The sequence below is a fragment of the Pinus tabuliformis genome, chromosome 2_2 (assembly GCF_031772625.1).
Source record: "Pinus tabuliformis cultivar Carrire ecotype Pingquan chromosome 2_2, CPIR1, whole genome shotgun sequence".
Taxonomy (NCBI): domain Eukaryota; kingdom Viridiplantae; phylum Streptophyta; class Pinopsida; order Pinales; family Pinaceae; genus Pinus; species Pinus tabuliformis.
The window spans coordinates 947992426-948008661 of record NC_142300.1 but is presented as its reverse complement, the minus strand read 5'-3'; the positions used below and the strand labels follow the sequence as shown (position 1 = coordinate 948008661).

Below are 16236 nucleotides of genomic sequence, written 5' to 3'. Positions count from 1 at the left end.
ACCTATTGTTTTATTCTTTCCACTTTACTTATTGTTTACTAGTATGGTTCATTTGTGTCTAATTTCCATGTTCTTGTGTACGGATGTAGACATCATCATCATCACCATGTGCTAATATTTATTGGTACCATTATAATTATCTCACTTTGACTTCTTGCATCCATCATGCTTCACTATGTGCCATGGTTGAAAGTCCCTGGGGTGATCTATTAAGTCCATAATATATTATGGGTATGGAAGATCAATCATCATAGTAATATCCCTGCTAATCACATGGACCACCTAGCTAGTCGAAATTGATGTGTGTCTATTGCAATTGATTTTTTTCCACAAAGTTCATATAGGGTCAACCCACACGTGTGCCAAAAATTGATATATGATTGTATTTGTTGCATAATAGGTAGCATGAAATTCCAACTAGGTTAAGTGTTCAGTGCTAGTAAGGCATCAAAGAGTCATCCTGTGCCCATGGTTATATGGTGGAGTGTCTAGTCATGTCAAGCTACTTGTCGGTTTGATTTATTAGTTATGAAAACATGGTGTTTGACCTATGGAAGGTGGTCTCCACAAGAAGATTGGATTCTAGCAGTCAATCATTTTGCTTTCCTTAATGATGCAAGGTTCTACATTGTGCAGACAATACATTAGCTTAATGAATATACTCCCTAGGGTTGATTCTATACAATATGTTGCATGTTAACCAATTTTACAAGATTGTCAAATTTGTCCACTGCTCAGTGAGTTCACTCAGCTCAACTCCAAAACAAGCCAAGTCTTCTCATTTTAGCAAAACTCAGTTAAATCTTGTCAAAGTCACCAGAACTCAACAAGTTTGACTGATCTTACGCAATTTACTCAGCAAGTTTGACTATGTTCAACCAACATTTACCTATTTTAAGTTGTTTTTGAGTTTTAGAATTTCCTGAAATTCACCTCAATTGTGGATGTATTGAAAATGTATTGTTCCTCATCAATATAATTCTAGGCAATCCCTTCCACTTCCACTGGTATTATGGTACTCTTATGTGAAGAAGGTAACTCATGTTAGCCTTGAGTTTTCACAATTCGATTATGTTGGACATAATCTTCCGAGATTTCTTCCCTATAAATAAAATTGTAAATAAATAAAGTAGGAGAATGCAAAGATGAAGGGATCCTTTGAAAATGAAACAAAGGGTTGCACCATTGTATATCTCTGATTGCACATTAATGAAAATACCATCATGGAGTTACCTATTCTGGCCTGACAGATTCAAACTCTTGCTCTTTGGCTTTGCCCAGTCGTTTCCCTAGTCCAGGTCATGTGACTAATGGTAACCCCCAAAATGTGTTGTGCTCTAGGTCTGCAGTAAAAATCTTCTAATAATATAGTTTTCTAGGTAGTGGCAATAAATCAAACTACAAGAATCACTAGATATTTGATAAACCATGTTTGGCCGCACCTATGTGAAAGTGACAACTATGAAAAGAAGCCTTCCTATTAGGAAATAAAGCTACAGCCACTGCATAGGAAACAAAAGACTTGCTCAAATATTTTGGTAGAATATTTTGTCTACTTTTAATCGTATCCATCAAGTAGGGCATTATCCTCCTCAATAGTTTTTGGATTTGATAAAAGAAACCATGCAATTTAGAATATTTTCAAAACTGATCTGGTCCGGCCTCATCCCTGCCCTCAGCATTCGGACAAAATAACCAAGTGCCTTCTCCCCGTCCCCAATGTTTGCATATCCTGCCTCATTGACTTGCTTACATAAAATTGATAGTTCGATAGCGCGATGGATTTTCCTTGACCCATGGAAACGACAGGTTATATATAATAAAACACGCAGATGATAAGATTTTTCAAATCAACAGACCAGACCAATCGACATGGCTTTAGATCTTGCTTGAAGGGAGAGCGTTGTAAATCATCAAGTTACCTAATTCCAAATGTTAGTTTTAGACCCCCGACGGATCATTTGCCTATGAACCCCTCCACACAATTAATTATTGAATTAGTTTTTAGCTTCTGGGGTTCAGTGATTTTATTGCAACGTTGTTATGTCGAACAATTTGGTACCTCAGTGTGATAATGTTCATCATCATCACCAGCAGGACCAGCAGCAGGGCATGGGAGCCTGCGTTGAGGTTGGACAGTATGCTAGGAGAAATTGAAGGGCTTAGAAGGGACAAAATCATTTTAATGATGGAAGTCGTGAAGCTGAGACAGCAACAACAATCCACTAGGAATTAAGCAAAAGAGTAAGACCCTGTTCCTCGATCATACATGCACACAACGAAAAAGAGCAGAAAAATGAACCAGATGATTGAACCTGCCTCTGTCTGTCGCCTGGTGACGAGTCAATGGTGGTGAGTTGTAGAGCGCGGGATGGAGTTTCTGCACAGAGGCAATTGGTGAGCTGCAGAGCGGGGATGGAGTTTCTGCGGGAGTCGAGCTGGTGAGGGGAGTTGCAGAGCCAAGATGGAGTTTCTGCGGGAGTCGAGCTGGTGAGGGGAGCTGCAGAGCCAAGATGGAGTTTCTGCGGGAGTCGAGCTGGTGAGGGGAGCTGCAGAACCCGCGGTTTGGTCCAAATTCAAAAGGAAAGGATCATAGAATCTGGCAGACTCCGAAAATCTGTCAGACGAGATTCCATCGGCAATTAATGTGGAACGGTGGTGGAGGGTGGCGGAGTTGGCGAAGGGTGGCGGATGGCGAAGGAATTGCCGATGGCCGGAGCCGGATGTTTTTCCGGGCGGCGACGGAAACCGGGCAATTCCTCCGCCTTGTTAGACTACTCCATTTCTTTGCATGTGATGCCCAATTTCTTCATTACAGCCGCCGTGTATGGATGGATTACCCACACCAATAATTTTGAATGGAGTTATTCACCAATTTCTTTGCATGCGATGCCCAATTTCTTCATTACCGCTGCCGTGTACGGATGGATTACCCACACCAATAATTTTGAATGGAGTTATTCACCAATTTCTTTGCATGTGATGCCCAATTTCTTCATTACCGTCGCCGTGTACGGATGGATTACCCACACCAATAATTTTGAATGGATTTATTCACCAATTTCTTTGCATGCAATGCCCAATTTCTTCATTACAGTCGCCGTGTATGGATGGATTACCCACACCAATAATTTTGAATGGAGTTATTCACCAATTTTTTTGCATGCGAATCGCGATGCCCAATTTCTTTGAAGTCGTCTACCGAGGCGGAGGAATTCTAATTTTGAACGCATATTGGTGGAGGAACGTGAATTCAATGTATCTTCAATGGACACCCGCCATAAAAGTGACCTCCATGCTCTCTTGTCATTCAGAAATGCTATCACACACGATCCCGACGGTTTGCTATCCAACTGGATGGCAGAAAACTCCGATAACATGTGCTCACGGTTCGGTATTCGCTGCAGAGAAAACACCAAAAGAGTGGTGGCCATTGACCTCTCTCCATCTGATGGAGCATTGCGAGGTAAATTTTCCCCGTCTATCGGCAATATCTCATTATTGAACACATTGATTCTTTCCGTTAATGCTTTCAGTGGAGGAATTCCGGCCGAGTTTGGCCACCTTAAAGCACTACAAACACTGGACCTCACCAACAATATACTCAACGGTCCTATTCCAGTTGAGTTGGGCATGCTACAGAAGCTAGAGCACCTGTACCTCAGCCTCAATATGCTCAGCGGTCCTATTCCTGTCGAGTTGGGCCTGCTCCAGAAGTTAAAGTACCTTGACCTCAGCGCCAATTCGATCAATGGTTCTATTCCAATGGAGTTGGGCCTGCTACACAAAGTAGAGTACCTTGGCTTCAGCAGCAATACGCTCAGCGGTCCTATTCCTATCGAGTTGGGCCTGCTCCAGAACTTAAAGTACCTTGACCTCAGCGACAATTCGATCAATGGTTCTATTCCAATGGAGTTGGGCCTGCTACACAAAGTAGAGTACCTTGGCTTCAACAGCAATACGCTCAGCGGTCCTATTCCAGTCCAGTTCGGCATGCTACAGAAGCTAGAGCACCTGCACGTCGAAGACAATATGCTCAGCGGTCCTATTCCTGTCGAGTTGGGCCTGCTCCAGAAACTAGAGGAGCTTGACCTCAGCAGCAATACGCTCAGCGCTCCTATTCCAGTCCAGTTGGGCCTGCTACAGAAACTAGCGTACCTTGACCTCAGCTCCAATACGCTCTGCGGTCCTATTCCAGTGGAGTTGGGCCTGCTACAGAAGCTAGAGTCCCTGTATCTGGACGACAACAGCTTGTCAGGCAGAATTCCATGTGAATTGGGTAATTTGACACAACTTTCAGATCTATCCATTTCTGGTCGTAGTATTTCAGGTTCTATTCCCTCTGAAATATTTAGACTTCCCCTCTCTACTCTGTCTCTTAGTTTTAACCTCACAGGGAGGATACCTAATTACATTGCTAATTTGACCAAATTAACTGCCTTACAGCTTTATGAATGTGGGCTCACTCACATACCTGAGGGCATTAGCAATTTGACCTGGTTGACTGACTTAGATTTCTCTAGTAACAAACTCACTACCATACCGGAAGGTATTGCCAATTTGGTTAAGTTAGAGTACTTAGATCTTTTTAAAAACAACATCACTCACTTAAATGAAAACATTGCCGCTTTATCTCAGTTGACAGAATTAAATCTCTTTGACAATAATCTGAGCAGTAACATATTTAAAACAATTTTCAATTTGACTAATCTGTCATACCTAGATCTGTCTCAAAATAAACTCATAGGTCACATTCCTAAAACCCTTGTCAATTTAAAGAAGCTTATATACTTAAAATTCTCAAACAACAATCTTGAAGGGACAATTCCCAGAGCTATAGGAGACCTTCATTCTTTGAATGAATTATATTTAAATTCAAACAATTTCACTGGGAAGATTCCTAATAATATTAATAATTTGGTTTCGCTTAATGCATTATATTTATCAGAAAACAATTTGGAGGGACCTATTCCTAGTATCTGCATCTATAACTCCACTTCTTTAAATATTTTCTCCGCTCATTCTAACAATTTTTCTGGGACTCTAACCTCATCATTTGCAAATTGCACCCAGCTTATAATATTGGATTTAAAGAATTGTGGATTTAGAGGTGAGCTTCCTTCAACCCTAGCAAATTTGAGTAAATTGGGATTTTTAAGTCTTAGTTATAATAATTTTCAAGGTATTATTCCCCAATGGATCACAAATTTTACCAACTTGTTTTTGTTGGATTTATCAGACAATGATTTTAATGGAAGCATACCATATGATCTTGAAAGACTGCAAGGGTTTGCAATACATCAATTTTATTTCTTTGAGCTTTATTTCCAAACCAAAGAATACATAAAAGGGATTGAGTATAATCTGTCATATATCTTGATTACAAATGTTATATTTGATTTGTTTAGGAATAATCTTTCTAGAGAAATCCCCAAAAGCATAGGCAACATGAGAAGCTTGGGATTACTAAATTTCTCTGGGAACCAATTGGAAGGAAAAATACCAGCATCTTTTAGTGAGATACCTACTTTGGAGCAGTTGGACTTGTCCAAAAATAATTTGGATGGAGCAATTCCTCAAGAGCTCTCTCAATTATCAATGTTGGCTTATCTAGATGTTTCATCTAATAACCTATGTGGACCAATTCCAGGAGGGACACAATTTTACACCTTTAATGAGTCTTCATTTCAAAGGAATAAGTGCTTATGTGGATATCCTCTTCCAGGATGCAATAAAAAATATATGAAGACAACCAGTGGAGACAGTGGCAGTCAAAGTAATATCAAGAGAGGATGGTTGAGCCATGTAAATGAGAAGATGTCTTTGATAGCATTAGGGATGGGAATTGGGATAGGGTTTGGGGCAGTTGTTGCTATGTTCATTGTTTGGGATAAAGCAAGGTATTGGGTACTTGGTTTACCTCCCAACAACATAAGAAGGCCCTTTTATGGCCTCTACTGATTCCCTACATAGCTCAATAAAACTTGTATGTATAAATCAATATTTTAATGTATGTAATGCCACTTAATAATATAACTTGAATGTTATTTATTCATATACCATGTATTGTTACTTAACAATATGGTGTTTGGATGTTGACATAAATTATCTAGCTTTGTGGAAGAATATAAAATAGAGTTTAATAATTTCTTTCAATACAAGAATGTTATTATATTTATTGAAATTGTTAATTATTATAAAACTAATGTAAATAGATGTATTTGTATTGATTAAGAAAATAGAAAAATAAATACTAATTTATTTTTTATTAATAATTTACTATTTTTTCCCATAGGGTTTATTGTAGATTTCTATGGAGTTTTGTTGTTAAAGCATTTTCTGGTATAAATTTCATTGATTCAAAATTATGTGGGCAAAAATCTAGCCATGCTAAAGGTTTTTGTGGCCGAGATCTGCTAGGATTACTGGGTGATTTTGATGACTTAATTGCCCCTAATTCCGATTACTCAAGTCATAAGTTAAATGTGCGAGTAATCACAAGTCTCACATAACCTAACCAAACAAACAAAAAACTAATTAACAGTTTTTTTTTTTAAGTCTAAAATTTGGAATCAAGGGTGGCTTCAAGGGCGAGACTTAGATTTGATTGAAGACAGGTTGGAGGAATGGGACAGGTACACAAGGGATCTCCTCAACTCCTCTGTGCGACTATCTGACTCTCCGGATGAGCTAAAATGGGTTTTTGCTCAGAATGGTTTTTATTCCCCAAAGGCAGGTTACAAATGAATGGTGTCTCAAAACGGATGGGAAAATCCGGTCTGGTGGACTAAACCATTATGGAAGTTAAAAGGACCAGCTAAATCAAAATTGTTCTTTTGGTGTGTCCTTTTCCAGAAAGTTCCTACGTCGGACTTCCTTCAAAGAAGAGGTAGAATTGGTCATGGTAGATGTCCACTGTGTAAAGACAGTGCTGAAACATTGCAGCATTTATTTCTCCTTTGCCCTTTCAATTCTAGTCTTTGGGCAGCAATGCTAAGCTTAATAAATGTTCCTCATAGATGGGAAGGGCAGGGGCTATTAGAGGCCTGGAAGAGTTGGTGGAACGTTTCTTTAAACGAAAGGGAACGAACCATTCCGTTACTCATTACAATAGGGACCTGGCTTGCCAGAAATCAAGCTATTTTCAAGGATTCTGCATTCCCTATTGGAAGGCTTGCCGCTGAAGGAGCTGCCATCTATGAAAGCATTCCTATCCCTCAAGATCCTAATTCCTCCAGAGCTGTTAGTCAAGAAGTCATTAGACACTCTATGTCGTGGGCTTATTTTGATGGGGCTTCGGATATTAACGGTTGATGTGGGGCTGGCATGATCATTCATTTTTCAGAGGAGAAGATTGTTAAAGCCTCAGTAGGTCTGGGACAGGGTTCAAATAATTTTGCCGAATTAAAAGCCCTTCATCTCCTCCTCTGCTGGCTTATTCTTCGTAATGTGAGAGAAGCTCAGCTTTTTGGGGATTCCATGAATGTGGTGCAATGGTTCAACAGGGCTCATCGCTGCAACAATCTCACTCTGCTTCCTCTGTTTAGAGAAGTTTCTCGGCTTAGGAATCGCTTCATGGAGATCTCTCTTAGTCATATCTACCGGGAAAGGAATTCTGAAGCGGACCGTCTTTCTAAAGAAGGAGTAGAACTTGAGATGGGGTCGTGGGCTGTCTCGGAGGTTGATAATGGGGTTGTTCGACCTGTTGAACAACCCATCTTCGCTTAATTTTTCTTCTCGTTTCCTCTGTTCCTGTAAATATTCGTGTGGTGTTCTGTCTCTTTTCCCATGTTTTTCATCTCTCTATTTTTTCTCCCCTGCCGGATTTCTTGGGCTGTTCTCCCTATTTGTGGATGCCCGGGCAGTGGTTTCAGTCCTTTCTTGCAGCGGCTTCAGAATCCTCAATGTTTATTGTGGATCTCTGAGGCTTTCTTCCCTGATCGCGTTCTCTCCCGCACGGTCTTGGTTTCAACGATTCGGTTGGTTTTGGGGGTATTTTCCCCTTGCGGTGGCTTTCTCTGATATAGCTGCGGGCAGTTTGGACTATGTTCAAATGAATTGTGTGGTTTGGGAGGAGTTCCTCCTTCCTGCGGTGGCTTGCACTGTCAGCGAGCCGGTTTGGTAGCTGAGACTCTCCCCGCTTGCTGGCGGTTACAGTGTTGGAGTTTTGCTTACATAATTTTATGTAACCCTTTTTATTAATAATAAAAGGTGGGACTTTTCTTGTGGAAAAATAATAATAAATAAATAAGTCTCTCCTTCCTGAAAACAATTAATAAATCTCTCAACTTTAAATACCTTTTCCAAATTTATTAATTGTGAGGAGAGATAAGACCTGCAATTACTTAATATTTGATATTTTTCTGGAATTAAATTTTAATGGTTGAGTTGTTTATGGAACGAGTCAATGTGTTGCTGGAGAACATGAGAAAAACGATAGCCGGCAAAGCCAATTCATAGACTACACCGTTAATTTTATGTGTTATGTTACGGATAACCGATGTTTTAGTGAATTTTAATAATGATAAAAATTTTGATATGTTATTTTTAATTTTTTTTATTTAATAAAATTTTATAAAAGATAATTTTATTAAATTTGCTTTATTTAATAAAAATTTATATATTTTTTTAAATGATGGTAAAATGCGTTACGCGCAAAGATTCAACCTATCATTTATCCCCTATTGGTAAGGTATAATGGGTGAATATTTTTTTATTAATCGTTCATTTAATTAAAATCAAATCATAGTTTGTCACATTCATTTATAAATATATATATATATATATATATATATATATATATATATATATATATATATATATATATATATATATATATATATATATATATATATATATAATATATATATATATATATATATAATTTTATCTTTTAGTATCTAATTAATTAAATTAACTTGAATCTTATTGTACAATCATAATTTTTTTAATGTTAATGGTATATTTTTATTAAATCAACTTGAGATTTATTATGCAATCATATTTTCTGTTTATCATACATTTCTGCTGGAGATTAATTAAGAAGCCTGATACGTTAGACTCGTGGGATCAGACCGATTGGCCGGCAGTGCCTCTTCCGTTTGGCTTACGGTATTCGTGTAGCAAACCGTCTTTATTTGTCGATGGGATTCATGCGATCTTATTTTTCTGAGAGTTTTCAAATTCCAAACTTAATTTGATGAGAAAGGAATGAATATCCAGAACCATATTGATGGGATAGGTATTTTCATGAACTAGAGAGATATTAGGAGTAAGTTTAATCTAAATAATTTATAAATTAGTTTGGAAAATAGGGAAATTTTAGAAAGATTATGATAAAATCTGCAGAATATTTTGAAATTTTGAGTTTTTTTTAGAGAGAAAAAGCTCAATAGTATTATATAAGATATATAACAGCCAAAATATTACATCATAGCTGAGAAATAGGTTCGCCCAATCTGAAAACAATATACTCCAGATAGGACTGATCCAATATATCCTCAATATGCCAATAGTCAGATATACAACATAATACATTTTATTTTATTTCATTTTATTTTATTATTATTATTATTATTATTTTTATTTATTTATTATTATTATTATTATTATTTATTTATTTTTTTCAGGCCGAAAAAAGCTATATTTCATTTATATCAGTAATATAAACAATGACATTATATCAGTTCCTCTGGTCTTTGTGATGAAAAGCATACAAGATATTTTACCCCAAGGCACAAGCCAGACTTAAAAAACATAAATGTTCCACATGTATGTGCCTAAAATAGGAACATCATAAACCAAAAACTCCCATTGAACAACATCTGAATCAAAACTCCTAACTACACCAGGGATGAAGTTATGGCGATCCCACAACCCATAGCAAATCGCAGACCAAAAGGAAGCGAGACCGGACATACTGCATCCAGCAACTGTATATTGTAAGCGCTCATGAAAAACCTGCGGTCACTGGAACAGCAAGATTAGCCAAAGAGAACCTTCATCTTCCAGAAAGAGAAATCAGAGCTTTCTTGAAACAAAACCAGAGAAAGAAGAAGGAGCTAGAATCAAAACAAGGCTTAGAAATCAGGAGGGAGAAAGTCCTGAATGGAGATAACGTTGCCTTCAAAAAAGACCTGCAAGAACCATAAGCCTGGAGCCACCCGGAGACCTTTTTTGGATAAGTCATCAGCAGCATGGTTAAGATCCCTCTTGATGTGACGAATGGACACCCCCTTAGATCTGTTCCATAAAAAATTAATCCTCTCAATCCAACCAGAGAGCTGCAGATTTCTTATGATGTTCTTACCACAGAGACCATCAACCAAGACCTTAGAATCACCAAAGATGGAAACATCCTGAAGATTGAGAAAAAGGCAAAAATGAAGAAGGCCCGCAAGGGCCATTGCTTCCGCCTTACTGTTTGAACCACTGCCTCCATTCCAGAACAGATGAAAATGACAGATTTCATTCACCACAATATAAACCCCGCAGCCACATTGGCCCTCCTGCTCAGCCCCATCGAAGAAGGCTCTCGGGATGACAGACAGGTCCTGCTGAATCACACTTTCTTTCTGGAGAGGAAGCTTAGCTGAGCTTTGCGGGATTGATTCAAAAAAAGAAGTTATGGAGGATAAAATTTCCAAGTGCTGGGGGGCCTTGCCATTGAAAACAACCTTATTGCGCCATTTCCATATGCACCATACCGTAATGATGAAGATAGATCTCCATGATTTCTTTTGAAGGCTGCACCATAAGAACGCATCAGCAGTTGATGAATGAGCTAAGTGCTGGATACCATGGGCATTCTCCAGATTCCACCACAGAAGACGAGTCTTCTTGCAGGCAAAGAAAAGGTGGAAATTGGTTTCTTCTTCAGCCCAGCAGATGGAGCAAACACCCGGTCCCTGCCACCCTCGCTTCCTTAAGTTATCCCAAGAAAGATTCCTGTTGTGAAATGCCAGCCACGAAAACAAGATCATTTTTAAGGGGCAACCTGTTTTCCACAGAATGGACGGCTTGAGCAGAGAGGGAATTTTGCTAATCAAATCTTTATAAACATCTTTAACTTGGACCTCATATAAAACCTTAGAACTTCTCCAGATGAGATTATCTTGCTCCTTTGAACGAAAGATTCCACAGTTCCTGAGTCGAACTTTAATGTTGTTCCACAGTGAGGCAATGTCTGCTGGCATCCGCATATGTTCAGCTTCCTTCCACTGGGGGATGGGACCATTCCATTCAGCAATAAGACTTTCCCAGAAAAAAATACCTTGTCTGTGGAGAAAGATTAGCAGAGGCTTTTGTATCTCAATCACTTCAGATCCACTCAAAAAACAATCTTTCCCAATGAGAATATTTTTCCCTGTTTGGAAATGCCATAATAAATTTTCTAGAAAAAATTTGCCAATTTTCCGCATGCTTTGCCAAATAGGAGATCCCCAGGAGAGCCTAATTGCATTCTCCTGAGCCAATATGCCAGGCTCTTCCTTCTTAGGTATTTGAAACGAATAATGGAACTCCACGGACCTTCCTCAAAAACTCCTCTCCATAGCGTCCTACATAATAAAGCCTTGCCGAAAGATTTCAGGTCTAATAGCCCCCAACCTTCGAATTTCTTTGGTTTGGAGATATTGGAAAGAGAAGAAAGATGATATTTTTTATTCCCTGCTTGGTCTCCCCAAACAAAGCTCGCTGTGAGCTTATTCATTGCCGATATTATGCTTGCTGGGATGGCATATAAATGAGCCCAATATACCATCAGCTGATTTAAAACCGACTGGGCAAGGATCATTCTGCCGCCAAGAGATAGGAATCTATACTGCCAGCCGGAAATCCTCTTATAGAATTTGTCTAATATCCATCCCCAGTCCGCCTTTTTATAGCCTGTGGCTTTTAGCTGAAAGCCCAAATATTTCAGCCCACGCCCAATAGAATGGGCTTTGATTCCAAACAGCTCCGACAGCCAATCAATCATATCCTGGCCTGAATCGTTGTGAAAAAAACAGACTTTTCAGAATTGATATTGAGGCCTGTTGCTTTTTGAAAGTTGTCCAAGATATCGAAGTAGCATGACCAAGTTATCTTGCATAACATTCCAAACATAATGATATCATCGACAAACAGGTTATGGGATATCGAGATTCCTCTACAAACTTTAAGCGGAAGAACTCTGGATTCTTCTACAGCTTTGTTAACATGGAGACTAAGAGTATTCATTGCCAGTATAAATAACAGAGGCGATAAGGGGCATCCTTGTCTGAGCCCCCTGGATGCAGAAAAAAAGGGGAAGGAATACCATTTATAATCACTGAGAAATTCACAATCTCGACACACGCCATTATCCAGTTTGTCACACCAGTATTAAGGCCAATCTTTACCAATAGGCATCTGAGGAATCCCCAATCGAGGCAGTCGTATGCCTTTTGGAGATCAATCTTAAGGATGGCTGCATTCCTTTTCCTTTTCTGTATAGTAAATAGACCTTCCTGGGTGCTTGCCACTGCATCCTGTATGTTCCTTCCTTTAAGAAATGCATGTTGTTCTGATGAAATATGCTTTGATAAGTACTCTTTTATCCTTTCTGCAATTATTTTTGCAATAATTTTATAAGAAATATTGCATAAAGAGATCGGCGGAAATCCATAAACGACTCAGCTTCATCTTTCTTTGGGATGAGGGCGATATTGGTGGATGCAACCTTTGAATTTATACTGCCCGCTATTCTTGAAGCCTCAACCATTTTTAGCAAAACCCCTTTGAACAGGTCGAAGAAATGAATAAAAAACTCTATTGTCCAGCTGTCTGGCCCTGGACATTTATCAGATTTAAATGACTTCATAACCCCAAGCAGCTCTTCCTCAGATATTTTTTGGAAAATTCTGACATTTGCTTCCACATCAAACATCTTTGGGAAAATTTCGATACCCCATAAGATGTCTTTAAAGTTACATTTCTCAGATCTTTGAAATTGCTTCCCAAAGAAATTTACTGCCTCATTTGTTATATCATGCTGAGAATATATAAGCTGACCATTGCCATTTTTTATCTTCCATATGGTATTTTTTTCTCTCCTGGCATTTGCAAAATTATGGAAGAACTTAGAATTTCTATCCCCTTCTTTAATCCAAGTCATTCTGCTTTTTAGCCGCCAATAGGATTCCTCTTGTTCCATGATTTTGATTTTCTTTTTTTGCAGCTCCTTTATGAGACATCTCGATTCCAGAGACAAACTCTGAGAGGCAAAAGCCTTCGATGCCATATCTAAAGCCCCTTGAATACTTCTTAGTTCTTTCCTATTTGATTGTCTTTTCTCATATTGCCATTTTTTAACAATCCTCCTCATATAATCCATTTTGTCCTTAAAGGTCATCAGGAGCGTGGAAGGATTTTTATTTTTTGTCAGCTCAGACCATGAATTTTTAATGAGATCATTAAATCCTGGATCCTCCAGAAAAGAGCTATTAAACTTGAATGGGAATCCCTTCCTAAAGCTTCTTCCCCTCCAGCCTAGCTTGATTGGCCTATGATCTGAAATGAAAATGTTTTCTATTGAGGAAAAAGGCATACCCATGCAATCAATCACACTAGCATGAATAAGGAACCTGTCCAGTCTCTTTGCAACATATGCATCTCCATTTCTGCCATTTTCCCAAGTCGGCCTCATTTGTGAAGGAATGACATCCACTAAACTTCTTTTAAGAAATTCATTTTTCAGTCTTTCAGCTATAGGATCTTTTTTCCTATTGCTTCCCCATATTTCGTCCATGCTTAAAGTAAGGTTAAAATCACCTGCAATCAATAAATTTTCCACATCAAAAATTTCAGAGTCTAGGATTTTCTCCCAGAAGAGCATTCTGTCCCTGTATGGAGCATATATATTGAGAATATTGATGGGAGAATTGTGTCCTCTCAATTTTGCAGAAATTAAAATCCCTGCCAGACATCTATAGTTTTCGCCTTGATCCAAGATGGGTCCTAGAGGACTGCTAGCCCTCCCGAGAGGCCCTTCGCTTCAGTGGCTGAGATATGCCATGAAGGATACATCTTCCTAAAGTAAGAAATTGCAGCATTGGCATCATGCATTGTCTCCTGTATTAGAATAATTTTAGGATTTTCAAAATGAAAGAAATTTTTTAAAGCCAAAAACTTGGGGTCTGCCCCCAATCCTCTAATATTCATGGAGATTGCAAAATTCATTTTGGAGTGTTCCCGGCCTTGCATGCTCTAAGAGGCCTGTCTTCAGTCATGTCTACAATTGGAACATCAACCAGAGAAAAATTACGGATCCCCCTGCCCTCCCCTCTCCCCCTGAAATGCCTGCTTCCCCCTTTTGTTTTCCTTCTCACCATTATATTTTTGGTTGACTTCGGACTGATTCGAGGGGACAAATGGTCAAGGGGCTTGTGGATTGTAAGCTCCCTGAGTTGGAGCGATTTTTTGTTCAGCAGGAAATCCAAATCGCTGCCTACCGAATTCGTAGGCGATGAGTAAGGCGAGTTAGCAGGCGTAGGCGAAATCATAATTTCTTTTCCTCTGTCTGAATACATGTGATTGTTATTCTGAGCATAAAAAGAGGGAGATTGGACTAGATTGTCATTTACAGATCCATAGAAAGGATGTGGAGAAGGACTTGGGCACGGGATCTCGTGGTCCGAAGCAGGCTCCAGAGGGGGCATTGACGGAGATATGGGCTTCAGAATGTGAGGAATAATAGGAGAACCGTGGTCCGAGGCAGGCTCCAGTGGGGGCATGGACGGAGATATGGGCTCCGGAATGTGTGGAATAATAGGAGAATCGTGGTCCGAAGCAGGCTCCAAAAGGGGCATGGACGGAGATATGGGCTCCGGCATGTGAGGGTTAACAGGATGATCGTGGTCCGAGACAGGTTCCGTGGATGGGGTTGGCTCCTTCAAATGAGATGAGGGGCGTAATTCCTTCTCTGCATTATCCAGTTGGTCATCAAAATCCATAAGCGCCCTGTACACTACGGGTGATGAATTCTCAGAATCCCCTTCAGGGGATGAGCTATTGACGGCCTTCGTGGGATATCTATGATGACCGAGCTGTCTGCGATTAATTGGTAAGCGTCTTGGACAGTTCTTGATTAGATGCCCAGTGCGATGGCAACCTGAGCATCTAAAGGGAATCCCCCAGAAGTCGAGCCTTTGCCTAATTTTTAAGTCCCTCCATTGAATGTCTATGTGAGCCAGAAAGCCCCCTCTGAAAGGTTTATCTATCAAAATCCAGGCTACCCTTTTGTCTTTTTCCCCTAACACCCAAGGATCCACATATACGCACCTTCCAATAGCATTGCCAATTTCAGCTAGTGTTTCCTTTGACCACAGATCTAATGGTAAGCCGGGTAGCTTGACCCAGATTAAGTTATTAGATGGAATGTTATTCAATGGGTTATAGCCCATGTACCACCTGTGTAAGGCTAAGAAACTTCTTTTATAAACCCATTGATGTTTTTGGATGATTTCCAGATCTACAGAGTTTAGAAAGTGGAAGCAATACCACTCTTTTAATAACCTGGAGATGATCGGCACATATCCAATTAAGGGCTTCCATTGCTGCTCCAACCAGCGCCTCATTCCCGCATCGTCTAATTCCGGGAAGTGCCATCTCCCAACTAAAGCTTTAGATTGCAGACTCTCAATGCGTTCTGACAGGTGGCTACTGTTAATGCTAATGGCATCAGGAGGAGGGATAGTTTTGACTGGTTTGTTATTTCCTTTGTTTCAGACTTCTTTCCATGGCTTCTGTGTTATGTCCATTCCACGTTTGCTATTTGAAATAACACATTTTTCCTTTGACAGGTCACTTTTCTCATTTCGTGGGACCGAGGGATGAATAAGCATCTCCTCCAGCATGGATTGCCACTCGGAAACCCCTCTGGCAGATTTTTGAACCGATTCTGCCTGAATCGCTGCTTGAATCATCGCCTCGAGATCAGAAGTGTCAGTCATTATTTAATTCTCCAGCGACTTCTGAACCCAAGAGGATTACAACAGGTCCTGCGAAGATATGATCCAGGGAGGACTGACAGAGGGAATTGAATAATACCCAGAGGAAGAGAGCCTAGAATTTTGAATTCAAGCTGAAGTACAAGTCCGGACTGTCTAGGGATTGAGTCGCCCCTAAATAGGATCTTTGAGGAATTAAATACTTATCCTTCAGTCAGAGTTTCTATAACGGGAGAGGACAATGCCATTACCTGGATGCTGACAGTCA

At 39.5% G+C, this 16236-nt stretch overlaps 1 protein-coding gene across 1 annotated transcript; it reads left to right on the top strand.

The window, feature by feature from the left end:
• The first annotated feature begins 7326 nt into the window (after positions 1–7326).
• LOC149196323 (uncharacterized) lies at positions 7327–7728 on the top strand. Its single transcript, XM_089408255.1, has one exon. The coding sequence runs from the start codon at positions 7327–7329 to the stop codon at positions 7726–7728; it is 402 nt and encodes a 133-aa protein (XP_089264381.1).
• Positions 7729–16236: the final 8508 nt, after the last annotated feature.